Below are 17,562 nucleotides of genomic sequence, written 5' to 3'. Positions count from 1 at the left end.
GCCGGACTCATATGGAAAATGGCATACTACATACAAAAAACCAAGCTAACTTTAATGTTTTTCAAAAACTTTAAACCTACCTCTCCTATGGAAGAGAGACTGCTGGATATGGTCTGGAGCAAAAGGAGAAAGCAAAAACTGCAACCACCTAAAAATGGATGGAATTATTAAAATAGGATAATTTAAACAAATAACAATTTACTCTAATTCAAAGTGTTACTTTTGCATACCACCCTTCCTCTAAAGGAGCTCAGAGCATTGCTTTTGCCTAACAACTCTGTGGGATATATTAGCCTTCTTAACTTATAAGCAAAGTCTGAGGAAGTATTCTCTCTCTTTTACAGTGATGGCTGAAGAAGTCCCCATTGACCAAGGAAGTGGAGCTGGAGAAGTAAGAGGAAATGCCAATGTTCAGGGATGCCAACAGGGATTTCCGGACCAATGTAGATTGGGCCCTCTGCCTCACCCACGAAAGGTGGCACAATTTTGCATACGATAATCTGTATGCGTCTGCCCTTGAAGTTGCTTCAGAAGGTGCAGCTTATGCAGAATGTAGCAGGTAGGCTTCTCTTTTGGGGTGGCCTAATGCAAGCATGTATCACCAATTCTGAAAGAACTGCACTGGCTACCCATATGCCATTGAGGCTGCTTCAATGTACTTTTATTGACTTATAAACCCCTATATGACTTGGGGCGTGGCCTGAAAGACACAATTTTTCTGCACAGATCTGTCCTTGTTAAGATCTGCTGGGAAGGCTCTTTTAGCTGTGCCCACGATATGGTAAAGTGAGGCAAGTGCCTCAGCTTTGGAATTCCCTCCCTTCCAAGATATGGCTTGGGCTCACACTTTTAACCTTTTAATGGCAGATGAAGACCAGGTTATTAGCCCAGGCTTTTGGTAGACTTTAGTGCTAGTACTAGTGTTTACTTTAGTTGTCTGGTTTTAACCACCAATCTTGTTTTTAGTACTTGTATAATGTATCAGGATTTGTTTTAGTTTGTAACCCACTCTCAAATTCTATTTGCAATGAAGAGCTGGTAAGTAAAATTTTAAATCAATAAATAATATGTACAGATGCAAATTTCAAAATAGTTACTGTAATTTAAATAGAGATACATCACATCTCACTATAGCAGGGAAGACTATGAACAAGCAGATGACTTCTTACCCCCTTTTTGAACCTCTTTGCTTTGGTAATTATAAGGCAGTGATGGGAAACCTTCCTATAAATGGCTATTGAACCACAGAACAAATCAATCATTGGCCACAGACAACTAATGAGATGTCCAACAGACAGAATGTCAACAGGTGAAGCTTTCCTATGTGAAAATGCTTAACCTGTCAGTCACGCAGCAGTTAAAAGCTCTTTCCCAGCATCTCCTCTAAACTATGTGAAGAACTCAAGTTTCATGACTTGTCAACCAGTTTGTTACCGTATTTTAAAATTCAATTTATTTTAGGCTGGCAATATTATATTCAGTGAAAGACCAGGAATGGTATTTCAAATTGTGTGTTTGCACGCACACACACATGTGTGTGTGTATAACAACAACTAAAGTTCAAATGCCTCTGCTTGGATACATTCAAGATTAAAAATTGTGAAAAGCAAGCAGTGTATTCTTTGAATATTTATCTATACCTTCTAATACCTATAGCAATATTATCAGCACAGGCCAGTCACCCTTTCCTTTTTGTTGTTATTGAGCAAAAAGGATTTGAGCCTTTGACATGAATATATATAATAGCATCATCCCACCCCTATGTTTTCGCATGGGTGGGAAAGTAGTTAATCAGTTGCTATATTGGGCTCAGACCCTTTCCTCCACCCCATGTTACTGCTACAATAATCATAGAATCATAGAGTTGGAAGGGGCCTTGTAGGCCATCGAGTCCAACCCCCTGCTCACAGCAGGAAATCCACAGCTAGAGCATCTCCCGCAATAGCTGTCCAGCCTCTGCTTGAAGACATCCAGCGAAGGGGATCCCACCACCTCCCTAGGCATTTTCCCAAGATATAGACTGGTTAACAACACTAGACTACACTGTAGGTCTAAAGCAACATACACTCAACCACAATACCAGTATATTGATTATAGACTTTGGGTTATATTCAATGCCAGTCCTACTCAGGGTAGACCCACTGAAATTAATAGACATGGCTAACTTAGGTTCGTGAATTTCAATGGGTCTACTCTGAGTAGTTGAATGCAACCCTCTAAAAAAACAAACCAACTTTTTTTGCATGAAACTAAACCTGAGCTAGAAATACATGAACTCTTGTCTTTGCTGCTACCCCTTCCTTTTTGTTGCATATGCTGCTTTTGGGTCACAACAGCTACACTAAAATCCTGGACTTATCAATTGTTTTCTCTAGGCTACAATCACTTCTCTACCAGGGAAGATCAAAATATGGCTTCAAAAAGAACCAGAAAGTCCCTTCTCCATTGTTCAGGTTGTGACTTCATTTATCAGTTAAAAACACTGAAAAGTGGGACCAGGCTCATTTTTCACAAAGTGATTAGCTAGAACAATGCCTACATATTTTTTCCTTTGTTCTACAAGGGCTATATTTTTTTAAAAAAGTAAAAGCTTTGAATCTGAATTACCTGCTGGTTTTTGCTCAGTGTAGCAGGTACACCTATACTTCCCTCTTGGCAGGTCTGCCAATGTTGCTTACCTGTCCCGTGAGTGGTTGAACACCCTGATCTGACCATGATGGTACAGAAATTTTGAAATCTGGTATGGCTTTAGTGAAATGTGAAATGGAGACCAAGTTTCTTGTCGTTCGAAGAGTTCTGGATGATTGCAGACCTATAAAAGAAATTTAAGTAGTCAAACTGCTGGGGGGAAAAACGTGTATTATTTAGTCATTCCTAATATCTAAAGTCAGGGGAGGTCCTACAAAGATTGTGAAGCATGTCCCTAATAGGACTACTTTATAATATGTAGTTTGAGGACTGTAATTTAAAAAGTAAATTATTTTAGACTGGAGACACGTGAAATCTAACAAATATAATTGCCTTCTCAATCACCCACTCTGCTTTCCTTCCAAAATGCTCACTCTTCTCTGCACAAATTAAATTGTATTGCATGAAATGGCCAGACCTCTAGTTATAACCAGCTTATAGTATAAAGTTATAACCAGCTTATAGTATAAAGTCACAAATAAAGATTGACTGCAGCTTCTTAAGTCTTGCATTCAAATGCAATGGAATGTAGGTATATGGTCATTTTTGCTGTAGTTCTCATCAGATAAGCTTATCAGTGTGACTTATGTGCATACATCTTACCTTCCTAAACTGCATGACTAGATTCATGAGGCTACTGGTAGTGTTCTGTGCTTGTTGGGTAGTGCCCATGGAGGACTGCAAGAGGTCATCAATAGAAATTTTGTTCTTCAGAGCCTGGTACAGTAATTTTTGTCGGCTGGTCTGCTGGCAATACATAAGGATCTCAATCTTAAAAAGAAAGAGTAAAACACATTAACCTGCTATTAAGAGAAGGTGACAGCAGAGCCAGCTTCAACCTACACATAATCCATAAATGATTGTAGTGGATGGAGTCCTCACCCAGAGTGTTTTAGGCATAGCTTCATTCCTGTACGTATTTATTTATTTAATATTTGATTTATATCTTGCCCTTCCTCCCAGCAGGAGCCCATGGCAGCAAACAAAAGCACTAAAAACACTTTAAAACATCATAAAAACAGACATTGAAATACATTAAAACAAGACAACTTTAAAAACATTTTTAAAAAAAGCTTTGAAGACTTTTTTTTAAAAAAAAGGTTAAAAAACATGTTTTAAAAAAGGTTTAAAAGCACATTAAAAAGCAATTCTAACACAGAAACAGACTGGGATAAGGTCTCAACTTAAAAGGCGTTGAAAGAGGAAGGTCTTCAATAGGCGCCGAAAAGATAACAGAGATGACACAGATTCAGGGACCCATGATTAATCTAAAAGAAAAGTCCCTTCCTGGCTAAGCATATTTTTATAAGAAGCATCCCACAGGCATAAACTGCATGGAATAATACTAAACACCATGTAATACTGAGGAGTAAGGCCTTCTCCAGGAAAAAAGATATATAATGCTAAATGCTTACTTCTGCATTTAATCAGAAACTGGGTAACTTTGCATAATTTAATCTGGTCATTTAAAATTCCACGTTGCACAATTCTGATGCAGAAAATGCACAAGCCTGTAAATAGTATTCACTTTTGTCAGAGGCAGTTTTGTTTTCTAATTGTCTATTAATAGCTTTGGAAAAGTATGTGATGAATGCCTTATAAGAATATGAATCCTATGCATGGCATATAAAAATATCATATCCACACAAACATGAAGTCCAATGTGTGAATAGTAGACACAACATTCCATATTGTGACAATTGTAGATGCTTATTCATTTACTATGTTTTTCTAATCTTTGATATTATTGTTGTTTTTAGTGCGGTTTTTGTAAGCTGCCCAGGAAATGTTTTATATTGAAGGATGGGGTATAAATAAAACAAACAAGCAAATAAATAAATACAGTGAGGCTTCATCAAACAGATTCAGAAAGTTGTCAACAAATATGAATACTAGTGCTAAAGGAACTTTAACAACCACATCCTATGAATGCCTATTCAGAACTAAGTCCCACTGAATTCAAAGAGAGTTATTCTGAGGTAAGTGCATATAGGATTGCAACTCCCCAATTGCTATTATTTTATTTAGTTCCACTTTGCCTTTTAAGAAAGTAATTTACAAGGCTGCTTACAAAATTCAAAAGCAATTTAAAAATTCATATAATCAGTAAAAATAGAATCACAACATGAAAAAGCAAAACAGCTCTGCTAAAGCATCTTTTTAAAAGACAGCCAGCACTTCCAGATAAAAATTAATAAAAGACCCTTCTAAATAAAAATATTTTGAAAGAGTCCACAAGACAGAGGGGGCTTGCCAGATTTCCCCAGGGAGATAATAGTTTGGGTGCTGCTAGAAAGTCCCACAGGTTTGCAGCTTTAACCAATCAAGTTTTCTTTGAAAAGTAACCATTACCACTAATCTAATCTGAAAGCCAAAGGGAAGGAAATTAAGTTAAGCTAGTAAATATTATTTGTGAGGTATCATCAAGCATTACAGTCATTGCTATGGAATGTGCCATTTCATGGATTGAAAAATTTAACAGTAAGTCCATGACAAAGTGCCAGCCTAGATTCTTTTGGCATATTCATGCATTCACCTTCTCTTCTTTAGATTTTTAGGATACTATTGTAGCACTGAAATGCCGATCACTGCAAATAAAATGAAAAACCCACTACCTCCAATTACTACATTAATAATGAAAAACTAGGTTCCACTACTACAGTTTTGATTTAATCAAATCTCATAATTGCACTAGTAGTGACCAGTTTATAAAACTGAAGTGATGCAGTCCATGCCTGCAATTTATGAATGAGAACATTTTGATAATTGACAAAAATGTGATTCTTATTCTTAAATTTATATCCTGCCCTTCCTTCTAAAGGGAGCCCAGGAAAAATGTTCAGATGTGCAAGTTGGCACTGCAGCATCTGTTCATTTACTGATTTTGCTTTATAAAGACTTATCAACTTTTAAGCATTTTTATGGTCTTTTTTTATATGAACATAGAAGTTCTTAGATGAGGATATCATTTGTGCTAGTAATTCGATAACTATTGGAAAGGACAAAACCTTCTGAATTTTGATTTAAGAGAGGACACAAAAACTGCAAAGTAAGGTATAATAGAAGCCTGAAAAATGGAAACAGCAAACATGTGGGAAAACAGAGTTTCATTCTAATTTTGCGTGGCACCTTGTCCGACAGCTCATTTTCCACATCTTTCTTGATTCTCCTCAACATGAAAGGCTTCAGAATCATGTGCAAGCGGGAGAGCTGATCTGAAACAAACAACAATCAACAACCTACAGTTACTACCTAAGCAATGAAAAACTAGGTTCTATTACTTCATTTTTCAATTTGCCAAGTTTCATAGTTGTGTTAGTAGTGATCAATTTATAAAACTGAAATGATGCAGTCTATGCATGGAAATTTGAATGAGCACATTTAGATAATTAACCATTCCATTTTGAAACTTTGAAACTGACCATTTAATCCTATACATGTCTGTTTAAAAGCAAGCCCCACTGAGTTAAATGAGACTTACTCCCAAATAAGTTGGTATAGGATTGGCAGTTGGAACATCTGAGGACTGGGAGAGGCTAGTAAATCCTTTGTTCCCGCCCCCCCTGGAATTTTTGCACCTGCCACTAAGAGCCAAAGCTACAAGAGACATCAGTAGCAGCAGCCTGGATGAGGGAGCTTGTCCTGTGATGATCCACCTGCTACAGTAACCATTTCCTCAAGCAGCCTTGAGAACTTTGGTTAGTAGGCAGAAATACTTCATATAAATCAATAGGTTTGTTGGCTCAAGTACCTATCAGGAGCCCAAAGTTTCTACCACCATAGTACTTCCGTGAAAATTTTTCCAAAAACTATTTAGGTATGGGACAATGTTTGGCAATTCCCCCCTTTCCTCTGCAGCCCCTCCAGTTTGGTTGGGGGACCTACCGGAGCAGAGTTTGGTGGGGGCTGAGGGGAGAGGAGGACCAGACATTCAGTGGTAAGTAGACTTCATTAGAGCCGTAGTCTCTTCCTTTGCACTCTCAGGAGGAAAGAGTACATCTGGGCCAGCATTCTGTTTTCATTGTGGCCAACCAGATGCCCATGGGAAGCCTGAAGTGGGACATGAGCACAACAGCACTCTCCTGCACATGATCCCCAAAACTGGTACACGGTTTATATTTTGTTTTTCTGTTCAGAATTAGCATTGTATTATTGTACTGTATTGATCTGAAAATGAGAATTTTTAAAAAAGACCTGGTATGCAGAGGCTCCGACAATGAAAATAATATTAACTAGTAGCCGTAAATGTGTCTAATATCGCCATCACTACATCTTGTAGGAGTGAATTCCACAGTTTACCTATATGCTGAACTAGGAAGCGTTTCTTTTTGGCTATCTTGGATCTCCCAACATTGCTGTAACTCTCCTTTCCTATGTTAAAAAGTATTGCTGCTGCTTTCCCCACAAATTCATCAGTAGTCTCATCTCAGCTTCCACAAAAATAGGGTGGTATTCAACTAATGTATCCCTTCAGTGCAAGAATTTCCACTTGTACAACGGGACTCCTCCCCCCCCCATGTGCTGCTCAAATCTGCTTCATAGGGTTGGGGGAACCTGTAAAACAAATTTAGGGGACATGCTGGGGGGGGTGGAGACCTGTTGTGGAAACAGAAATCCTTGCGCAGAAAGGACTGTGATTTAGTGCTACTCTGGATACAACTCATAATCCTTAACAATAAATTTCAAGTCTGTCTGGATACAGAATTATAAAACAATTATGGAACAGTTAAAAGTTCACTTATTCTGGTCACTATGGGCAGTTCTGCTCAAGTTGCAGAATTCCAACGCAAAAAACACAGATTCCAGCACAGTACTCACTCTCATCGATAGCAGATTTGTTTTCTGCATGGCTTTCAATATCTTTAGAAAACCATTCATTGAATTCCTCATGGGAGTCAAACAATGTTGGCATAATGAAATGAAGCAAAGCCCAGAGCTGCAATACAGAAGCAAAATTAGGTATTAGAATATAGCCCAGTAAATAAATGTACCATAGATATTTTTTTACAGAACAGACCGAATAGATGAAAAAAAAAGGTTTGCCAGTAACTTTTTGGCCACTTAGAAAGAAACCTTTCAGTTATAATGACAAAGATGCCTCTTTCCACACCTGATAGCAGACTGAAGCATATCTTTCAGTTCTAAACCAATAACTGGGATAAAGCTGTGGGTGCAGAGTGAACTCCAAAAAGAGAGGTGAGCAAAAGTGTGATTATACACAGATTACACTAGAACAACCGTTTTCTTTTCATGGTGCTACAGTCACATATGTATAGGTTACTAGCAAGGTTCTCTGCTGGAAAAGGAGCATATGGTGTTAGAAATACAGAAGCAGGACATAGACACGCAATCTTCCAGCTGCATGAAGTAAGTGCCCTGACAGCATTTGGAAGTGCAGAATGAAGCTCTTCTGCCAATCCTTCATTAGAAAGGTACGGAATTCTCCTACCCTTCATAGTAAATCTTCAGTAGATGCATACAAAGGTAACTGGGTGCCTATTTGCACTTCAGCAATTGCATCCCTAGTTGCCTGAGTCATGGTGGGTGCCCTCTTCTGGGACACCGAAGAATAAAGCAAGAAAGGGAGATAGCAGACCATGTGCAACTAACCCAACATTATAGCACATAAGATTCTGCATCTATTAGATGCTGCAAGGATAAAAAATATCCTCAGGGAACAGTGAATGTAGGATAAGGTGAAGTAGGGGACCTAATCCATAGCATTGAAAGGTTTTCTACTAAATATCCGTATGTGCAAATCTTTGTGGCACCAATCAAAATTTAAGCAACTCTTTCACTTCATTATCCTAGACAGCTTATGCAGATGTTCAAACTCCATAAGGAACTGTGAAAACACGGCATCATTTGTTTATCCCTTGAAAAGCCAATTAATTGGTTTATTATGTATCTTTGACAAACCTTTCAGCCCAATGAATGGAATGCAACTACTTTCTTTCATTTGATCCCTGGTTATTATTGTGGAAAGGTGGCCAGGAACACAGAAATGATATGAGCACAAATGAAGAAACGTGCCTATCTCCAGCTTTGTTTCTACTAGAACAGTTTCACTGCCAAAAGGTAATCTACTTTTTAAACTGAAAATAATAGAACAGTTGCAGCCAAAGCTACAAATGAAGCTTCAACGTGTGTGGAGGGTTCTCCCCAAGAAAACATATTGCTTCTTTGGATATTGATCAGAATGGTAAGCTCTCTCAATTTATAAAAAAAATCTAGAATAGTGCAAACCGAGGGGGTGGAGAAGAATGCATACCTCAGCCATGGTATTTTGGATGGGTGTCCCAGTTAATAATAGTCTATTTCGGCACTGGAACTGAAGTAAAATTTTCCAACGGACACTGAAATACCAACGTATGTTAGTTATTAAAAACTAGGTATGATAAAGAATACCAATAAAGGAAATTATCACTATTTACATTTTAGAACATTTATCATATATTTTCTTACTTTAAGTCACTCTATTATATTCCTTTCCTAAAGCTATTCTACAGATGCAATGTAATGTAAACAGTGCAATGTAATGTAAACAATGATAAGACAAATTATCAGGCAGTCAAATTTTATTGAACCATAAATGTAACTGATCACTAGCTTTTCTCATGACCCCATACACTGTGTAACAGAGGACTCAAGAGGCTCTTTTCTTGGGGGAAGAACTGCAAGGACCTTTTTCAACACCCTCTTGTCTAGAGGGCACAGCCTCGCCACCATCCTAGGATTCATGGGAAGCCTCTCACCACAGCCAGTCTCTTCAGCCACAAAGGAGCCAAGGACTGCAAAATAAGTCAAGGGCCGTTTAACAGCAAATGGCACAGCTCCTCTAGGGAGGTGGGGCTTACTGCATTTACAGGTCTAATCAAAGAATGTAAGACATCAGTTGGGTCTAAGTGCTTGCCAAGACAGCAGCTTATTTAGCTGTCTCAGCAGGACCTTGGGAGCTCTGCAGGTGCTCTGGGTACCTTGGATTCCTGCAATGGCTTCCTAACTCAGACTATTGACTCAGGACACTGACAGGCTTCTCCTGTGAGTTTTGAGCTCTTACAGGATGGGACAGATTTCCATTCAAGAATTTCAAGGAAATGGGTACTCCTGATCAATCTCCAAATAGCATCTAGTTAAGTTAAATTACAGGAAGCACTTTCTTTCATGCGTGGGATAATGAATTTTCCAGTCACAAACTGGCCAGATTCCTTTGGGATTGAAATACGAGCACCTTATACCCACCTAAGCTATCACAACAGTATACATCCAAACTATGTCATGGCATCTTGAGGAGATTGAAAAATACATAAGAGATAAAACATACAGCATTTTAAGATCATATATATCTACTGCATCCTGGTTTCCTTTCTTTCATTGGCCAAAACATTCAGGTTTCTTTTTTCTTATGCACAGATCTTACCTAGAACTACTCTTGAGTGCCTGTGCCTCATCCAGCACCATATATTGCCACTTAACCCGTTGAAAATATTTCACATCTTGGACTACAAGCTGATAACTGGTGATCACAACATGGAAAGGAGCATCCTGAGTATACAAAGTCTTCTGCAATCAGGAAAATATATTTGAGTTTTATAGCTGAATTGACTCATAAATGGTACAAAGGTCAAATATGTGTATTCAGGAATTGTCACATCACATCACCCCATCTTTTTCAAAATTCAGTGCCTGGATTGATGGGAGGAAAAAAATCACACCGTACCACACACACCACATTAAAAATCACATTACTGGTACCCTTTCTTAAAGAAGATCTCAGATTTCCTGGCTGGGAGGCCCTGCAGATAATGATTTACGCCAAACATGTGGTTCTATCACTCATGAAGAAGTCTCAGACGTCCACTGAGATTGTCTTAAAGCACATTCTAACAGCCAGGAGCAAAGCAACTGCAGATTATTTCTTAAGAAGATTTCTTGGTGGGATGACTCCCATGACTGGAATACAGCAATTGAAGGATATAACTTGTTCAAAAAGAACAGAAGGAATAAAAAGGGAGGTGGAGTCGCACTATATGTTAAAAATATATATCCCTGCACAGAAATAAAGGAAGATGAGCTTGGTAGCTCCACTGAGATTATCTGGATTAAAATTAATGGGACAAGTAATAAAAGGAATGTGATGCTTGGAGTCTACTACTGACCACCCAATCAAGGAGAAGACGAGAATGTAACTTTTGAAAAGCAAACTGCCAATGTTTCAAGGAGGCATGATGTAGTAGTAATGGGGGACTTCAATTATCCCGATATCTGTTGGGAGACAAACTCTGCCAGGAAGTGGAGGAAGCAACCAGAGGATCAGCTATCCTGGACTTGATTCTAACCGATAGGGATGATTTGGTGGATGAAGTGGCAGTTACAGGAACTCTGGGGGAAAGTGACCACACCATACCTGAATTCTTGATTTGAAAGGAAGCAAAAGCTGAGAGTAGCCATACGCGCACCCTGGACTTCAGGAAAGTTGATTTTAATAAACTCAGAACAATTGTAAGTAAGGTTCCATGGCAAGCGACCCTAATGAGAAAAGGAGTCCAAGATGGGTGGGAGTTTCTAAAAAAGAAATTCTAAATGCACAATGGCAAGCAATTCCAACAAGGAAAAAAGGGGGGAAACAGCAGAAGAAGCCAATGTGGCTTCACAAAAAGCTTAAAGATGACCTGAAAACAGAAAAGGACACATACAGGAAGTGGAAAGAAGGCCAGGCCACAAAGGAAAAGTACAGGCAGGTATCACGGAATTGCAGGGAAGCGTCAGGAAGAGTAAAGCTGAGAATGAGCTCAGGTTAGCGAGAGATGCTAAAACAAACAAATAAGGTTTCTTCAGGTACGTCCATAGTAAATGACAGAGAAAAGAAATGGTGGCACAGCTACTCAATGAGGATGGCAAAATGACAACAGATGACAAAGAAAAGGCAGAAGTGCTCAATTCCTACTTTGGCTCAGTCTTCTCCCAAAAAAGGGTCTATGACCCTCACGGGAAACATGAAGCAGAAAGGGCAGGATTGGAGCTTGAAATTGATAAACAAATGGTCAAGAAATACCTAATCACTTTGAATGAGTTCAAATCAGCAGGGCCCGATAAACTGCATCCTAGAGTATTGAAGGAACTGGCTGAAGAACTCTCAGAACTGCTGTCTATTAACTTTGTGAAATAAATGGAAATTCGTACCATGAATTTCTCTTCCCAGGGTTCCTGGAGGGCATTCTGCAGCTTGGGAGGCGCACAATAGGCAGGGTCCAATCTTCAGATTATCTCACCCAGGGGGAGGGGCCATCCTCCTCTCTCACAGACCCACTGGCAGAACACGGACGACCCCTCAACCCCCCAAAGCGGTCCCTCGATAGAGCTGTACTCCTGGCCCAACTGGCCTGTCATCTCCATGAGAACCCACTGCAACTTGTGGAGATTAGCATGCTAAGAAACTAACTTCTGAAAGGAAAAAAACTGGAAGATAAAATGTAGAAACTTCCAGGGCAACAGACAGAAGAAGAAAAAAGGTAATCCATGAAATCCCCAGGAGTCCTTGACTACCTCCCCCTCATGTATGGCGCTGGCAGAAGCCACTGGAAACCAGCATGACTCAAACCCTCAGCACCTGAATGAAGAGGTGGGGCAATGCCCTCCAGGAACCCCTGGGAAGAGAAATTCAGGGTAAGAATTTCTGTTTATTCCCCAGTGGTTCCTGGAGGGCATTCTGCACCTTGGGATATAACAGAGCAATAATAACATCCTGGGTGAGATTCCGGTTGAGGGAAGGTCACCCCTTGCAAAACCCTCCTCCCAAATGTGGCATCTGCCGAGGCCCAGGAGTCAATTTTGTAACGCTTGGCAAAGATATGCAGTGATGCCCACGTGGCCGCTCTACAGATTTCTATGACTGGGAAGCCTCCTTTAGCAGCCGCCAAGGTAGATTCCCCCCGCAAGGAGTGGCCTGTGAGCCCTCGTGGTGGAGGTATGCCCAAAGCCTGACAGGCCTGGATAATGGCCTCCTTAAGCCACCGTGAGATGGATGAGAGGGAAACCTTCCTGCCCATTGTTACCCCACCAAAGGAAATTAATAGTGCCTCTGACTTCCTAAAGCTAGCAGTCCTTTCCAGGTAAAATGTGAGCGCCCTATGCACATCCAGAGTGTGCCAGGCCCGTTCCTTAGAGGAGGACGGATTGGGCCAAAATGAGGGAAGGATTACCTCCTGAGATCTGTGAAAAACTGAATTTATTTTAGGAATAAATGATGGATCTGGCCTCAGGACCACCTTGTCCTGATGAAATATGCAAATTGCAGGTCCGAGGACAGGGCCACTAACTCTGATATTCTTCGAGCTGATGTAATAGCTACCAGAAAAGCTGTTTTAAGAGTCAAGAGCTTTATCTCGCATGTGGCCAGGGATTCAAAAGGTGGACCCATAAGGGCTGATAGAATCCAATTTAAGTTCCATGTAGGGAACAGATGGATGACTTGGGGATTCTGTAATCCCACCCCCTTGAGGAACCACCGACATAAGGGATGCGATGACAAAGAGAGATCACCCCTGCAGCTCAGAATGCTACCAATAGCCGATGCCTGGCGCTTAAGGGTATTTGTACTAAGCCCCTTATCCATCCCAGCCTGCAGGAAGCCCAGGACATCTGCGATCTGTCTGGAAGCTGGATCTCGCCCCTGGGCTCAGCACTAGTCTACGTATACCTTCCAGGTAGAGCCATAAGTTCTATGGGTTGACGCCTTTCATGATGCCAGTAGGGTATTCAGAACTGAGCCAGAAAACCCCAATTCCTCTAACCATTGCCATTCAGCCTCCACACTGTTACTCGGAAGATCTCTGGGCAAGGCTGGAAGACTGGGCCCTGGCTCAAGAGATCTGGTCGGAATGGAACGTGCCACGGGTCCCGTACTGAGAGGTGTAGTAACTCTGGAAACCATGCCCTCCTTGGCCAGCATGGAGAAATCAGAATAATCTCAGCTTTCAGATGCTTGATGTGTCTGACCATCTGTAGAATGAGAGGGATGGGAGGAAAGGTGTAGAGGAGACCCGCTGGGCAGTCCATTACCAGTGCATCCAGCCCCTGGGCTTCCAAGTGGTGGAAACAGGAGAAAAACCTGTGGAGCTGAACATTCTGATACGTTGCAAAAACATTCACCTGTGGAACTCCGAATATCTTGATGATTTGTTGGAAGACCTGAGGATGAAGATGCCACTCCATATCTGAAAGGGAGGTCCTGCTCAGCCAATCCGCAGTTACGTTTTGGACTCCCACCACATGTTCTGCCTTCAGGGACAGGAGATGGGTTTCCACCCAACTCAGCTACCTCCGAGCCTCCTTTGCCAAAACAGCTGATCTTGTTCCTCCTTGATGATTGATGTATGCCTTGGTAACGGTGCTGTCAGTTCTCATCAAAATGTGAGCCCGAGACCTGTGATGTGAACTCCTGGAGTGCCAGACACATGGCCCATAGCTCCAACCAGTTGATACTGTGTCGCATTTTGCTATCCTCCCATACTCCGCGTCACATGAGTATCCAGATGTGCCTCCCATCCATAGAGACTGTAACCGTGGTCGGAATCTTCCTCACCGGTGATTCTAGGCTCACCCCCGTCAGCAGCCTCTGAGGGGCCGAACACCATCCCAACTCCACACGCACACTTGGACTAATCGGAATCCTCAACCTGCATGACTTTGCTATCTGATGCTGGAAAGGCGATAGCACCTGCATCAGGGGACGAGAATGAAACCAGGCCCAGTTCACCAAGTCCTGGCAGGAAACCAGCATTCCCTGCAACTTTCCTATATCCATCAGGTCTACTGACTCGGAAGCAATCACTTTTGCTGTGAGGTCCCGAATCTTGTTTACCCGCTCCTGAATGAGCTTCATGTTGAAAAGGGCTGAGTTTATCTGAAACCCTAGATGAGTGATGGTCTGAGTGGGTTCTAGGGTACTCTTCTCGTAGTTGACCACAAAACCATGGTCGGTGAGACAATCCAACGTTGTCTGTACATCCCTGGCGCACTGATCCCTGGAGAAAACCCTGACCAAGATGCCAAATGGCTTTGTGAGCCAGGATCCACTTCCCAGTGCCTGAGCCATACATTCTGCCCAGCCACTGTGCCTGAAGCCATTGCCCTGGCATTGAACATCATTATCTTCCTCAGCCCATCCTTCACTTGCTTAGGAATGTCATCCCTGAATGCCAGTTCATTTGCCCACAACATGTTTCCTTGTGCAAACACTGATGCTGCAGCCGAAGCCCTGAAAGTTGTGCCTTGTGCCTCAAAATCCCTATGCAGCGCAGCATCCACCCTTTTATCACAGGCATCCTTTGGCCCCCCTTCCCCTTCAGTGGGAATAGCGGCCGAAGAAGAGAGAGCAACTACTGCTGAGTCCCCTGCCGGAGTTTTTAGCTGTCCCAGGGGCGCAAAGGAATAGTGTTTACTAACCAGCTTATGCACCAGTTTGGGCTTCGCTGGATTGGCCCATTCTGCATTCCACAGAGCCTGGAAAAGGCAGAATATCCATCTTCAACTGGCCCTCTGGGAAGGCTGCCCTGGAGCCTTTTTATGCAGTGGAGGTGCCCAGCTCCTCCCCGTTGGGCTGTTCCCTAGGAAGTTCCAAAACCTGTCTAGCCTTTGCTAGCAGAGCAGGAAAAAACTCTGCCTGAAAAGTCTCAGGAGGTGCTTCCACTTCTTCCTCCAAGAGCTCTCCCTCCTCTCTGCCTTCTGAAGGGGAAGAGCAATCCGAGTCTGACAGTCCCAAGGCTGTAGCTGCCTGTTTACTCATCACCCTCTTATCCCCTTGCTTCCTTCTAGGGTGGAGAGAGGAGTGCATGCCTTTAGTGTTGCATTTCTGTTTCCCCTTATGCCTCTTCCCATGATTGCTTTTGTGAACAGGAGGAGGAGGAGCCCGGGGTTGGGGGGGGGCGGGAGAGGGGGAGGTGTTGCTTGGGGGAGACAAGATGCGCCTCCTTTTCTTGTGTCCCGATGTGCATCTGCAAGTCCTCTTATGGTGCTTCGATCTTAAACTGGGCTCTGCCCCCACCTGTAGCCATGAGTTCCTGACTTCCCTAGCCATGATGCCCCTAACCCATGATAGGAATTTGAGGAAATCCTCCTGTCCTGGGAAGGGGGGGGAGGGGAATTTGCCGAACAGCCTCTACTCACCCCCTCCATGTTGCGCTCAGGTGTCTCTCTTGACAGCTGGGAGCGTGGCAAAATTTGCTGCTGCATTAGAGTGCTCTACTCCCCTTCTGAGAATGTGGTCATGTCTCTGTTTGTAATCACGGGCGGGAGGAAATTCAGAGCCCAGCTGACCCTAAAGTGGGGGTGGGGAGGGCCTGATAGCTGCTGAAGGCCAAGAGCACCTTTTTGCTCTGCTTGCAGGCAAACGTAGGCAGCACCTTGTTGCCACCGCCGCCGCCTTTCTCCTCTGCCGATCAGATGGGCACTGGAGCGGCAAGGAAAGGAACTACAGCTGTACGTGCTGTACATAGTCACACCTCTCCTCAATCAAGCCGGCGCAAAACGTTATCCAACGCGCCACTTCCTCGTTGTGGGCCAGATGGCCCTCTAAGTGTCGCCCTTCCCCATCCTGAGCTAGGTAGCCGGGGAGAAGTGGGAAGGGAGGGGAAGAAACAAGAATAAAGTATCAGCGAAAGAGATTCAAGAGAGAGTAGAAATGTCGAGAGAAAATGAGATTTGGGGGAGAATGAAAAAACTAGAAGCTGGCTGGCTCCTAGGGAGCCTAGCCGGACCCTGACCGTCCACGACGGTAGGCAGAACAGGTCTGGGAGAGAGCGGGACGGCCCCTGCCCCTGGGTGAGATAATCTGAAGATTGGACCCTGCCTATCGCGCACCAGGGGGAGGTGCCTCCCAAGCTGCAGAATGCCCTCCAGGAACCACTGGGGAATCATGGAGGACTGGTGAAGTGCCGGATGACTGGAGGAGAGCTAATGTTGTCCCTATCTTCAAAAAGGGCAAAAAGGAGGAACCGGGAAACTACAGACCAGTCAGCCTAGCATCAATCCCTGGAAAAACTCTGGAGAAGATGATAAAGCAGTGAGTCTGTAAGCACCTTGAAAACAATGCAGTGATTACTAGGAGCCAACAAGGATTTATGAAGAACAAATCCTGCTAAACTAATCTTCTCGTTTTTTGATAGGGTAACTTCCCTTGTAGACTGTGGGAATGCTGTGGATATATCTCAACTTCAGCAAAGCTTTTGACAAAGTGCCCCATGATTTTCTGATTAGCAAGCTACCTAAATGTGGGCTGGATGGAACCACTATCGGGTGGATCCACAATTGGCTACAGAATTGTACTCAAAGAGTACTTATCAATGGTTCCTTCTCATACTGGGTGGATGTAACGAGTGGGGTACCACAAGGCTCGGTCTTGGGCCCAATGCTCTTCAACATTTTTATTAACGACTTGGATGAGGAGGTACAGAGAATGTTTATCAAATTTGCAGATGATACAAAATTGGGGGGCACAGGTAATACCATGGAAGACAGAAACAAAATTCAAAGGGACCTTGATAGGCTGGAGCATTGGGCTGAAAACAACAGAATGACATTCAACAGGGATAAATGCAAAGTTCTGCACTTAGGAAAAAGAAACCAAATGCACAGTGATAACATGGGGGATACTTGGCTCAGCAATATGACATGTGAGAAGGATCTTGGAATTGTCGTTGATCACAAGCTGAATACGAGCCAACAGTGCGACATGGCTGCAAACAAGGCAAATGTTATATTAGGCTGCATTAACAGAAGTATAGTTTCCAAATCACATGAAGTATTAGTCCTCCTCTATTCAGCACTGGTTAGGCCTCATCTTGAGTACTGCGTCCAGTTCTGGTCACACTTCAA

General features: G+C 42.6%; 1 protein-coding gene across 3 annotated transcripts in view; it reads right to left on the bottom strand.

Moving 5' to 3' along the window:
- INO80 (INO80 complex ATPase subunit) overlaps window positions 1–17,562 on the bottom strand; it is a 166,431-nt gene that overhangs the window by 105,918 nt on the left and 42,951 nt on the right. For all 3 annotated transcript variants that reach the window (XM_061611396.1, XM_061611394.1, XM_061611395.1), the window contains exons 16-22: window positions 10,109–10,251; window positions 8,960–9,044; window positions 7,507–7,624; window positions 5,818–5,903; window positions 3,292–3,459; window positions 2,679–2,812; window positions 81–148 (exon numbers count right to left, since the gene is read on the bottom strand). In XM_061611396.1, the coding sequence (XP_061467380.1) occupies window positions 81–148; window positions 2,679–2,812; window positions 3,292–3,459; window positions 5,818–5,903; window positions 7,507–7,624; window positions 8,960–9,044; window positions 10,109–10,251 (802 nt within the window). The remainder of the gene's footprint in view (window positions 1–80; window positions 149–2,678; window positions 2,813–3,291; window positions 3,460–5,817; window positions 5,904–7,506; window positions 7,625–8,959; window positions 9,045–10,108; window positions 10,252–17,562) is intronic.

Source organism: Rhineura floridana, chromosome 2 (assembly GCF_030035675.1).
Source record: "Rhineura floridana isolate rRhiFlo1 chromosome 2, rRhiFlo1.hap2, whole genome shotgun sequence".
In the NCBI taxonomy this organism is placed as follows: domain Eukaryota; kingdom Metazoa; phylum Chordata; class Lepidosauria; order Squamata; family Rhineuridae; genus Rhineura; species Rhineura floridana.
Note: the sequence above shows the minus strand (reverse complement) of the source record. Positions and strands in the feature narration are given on the sequence as shown.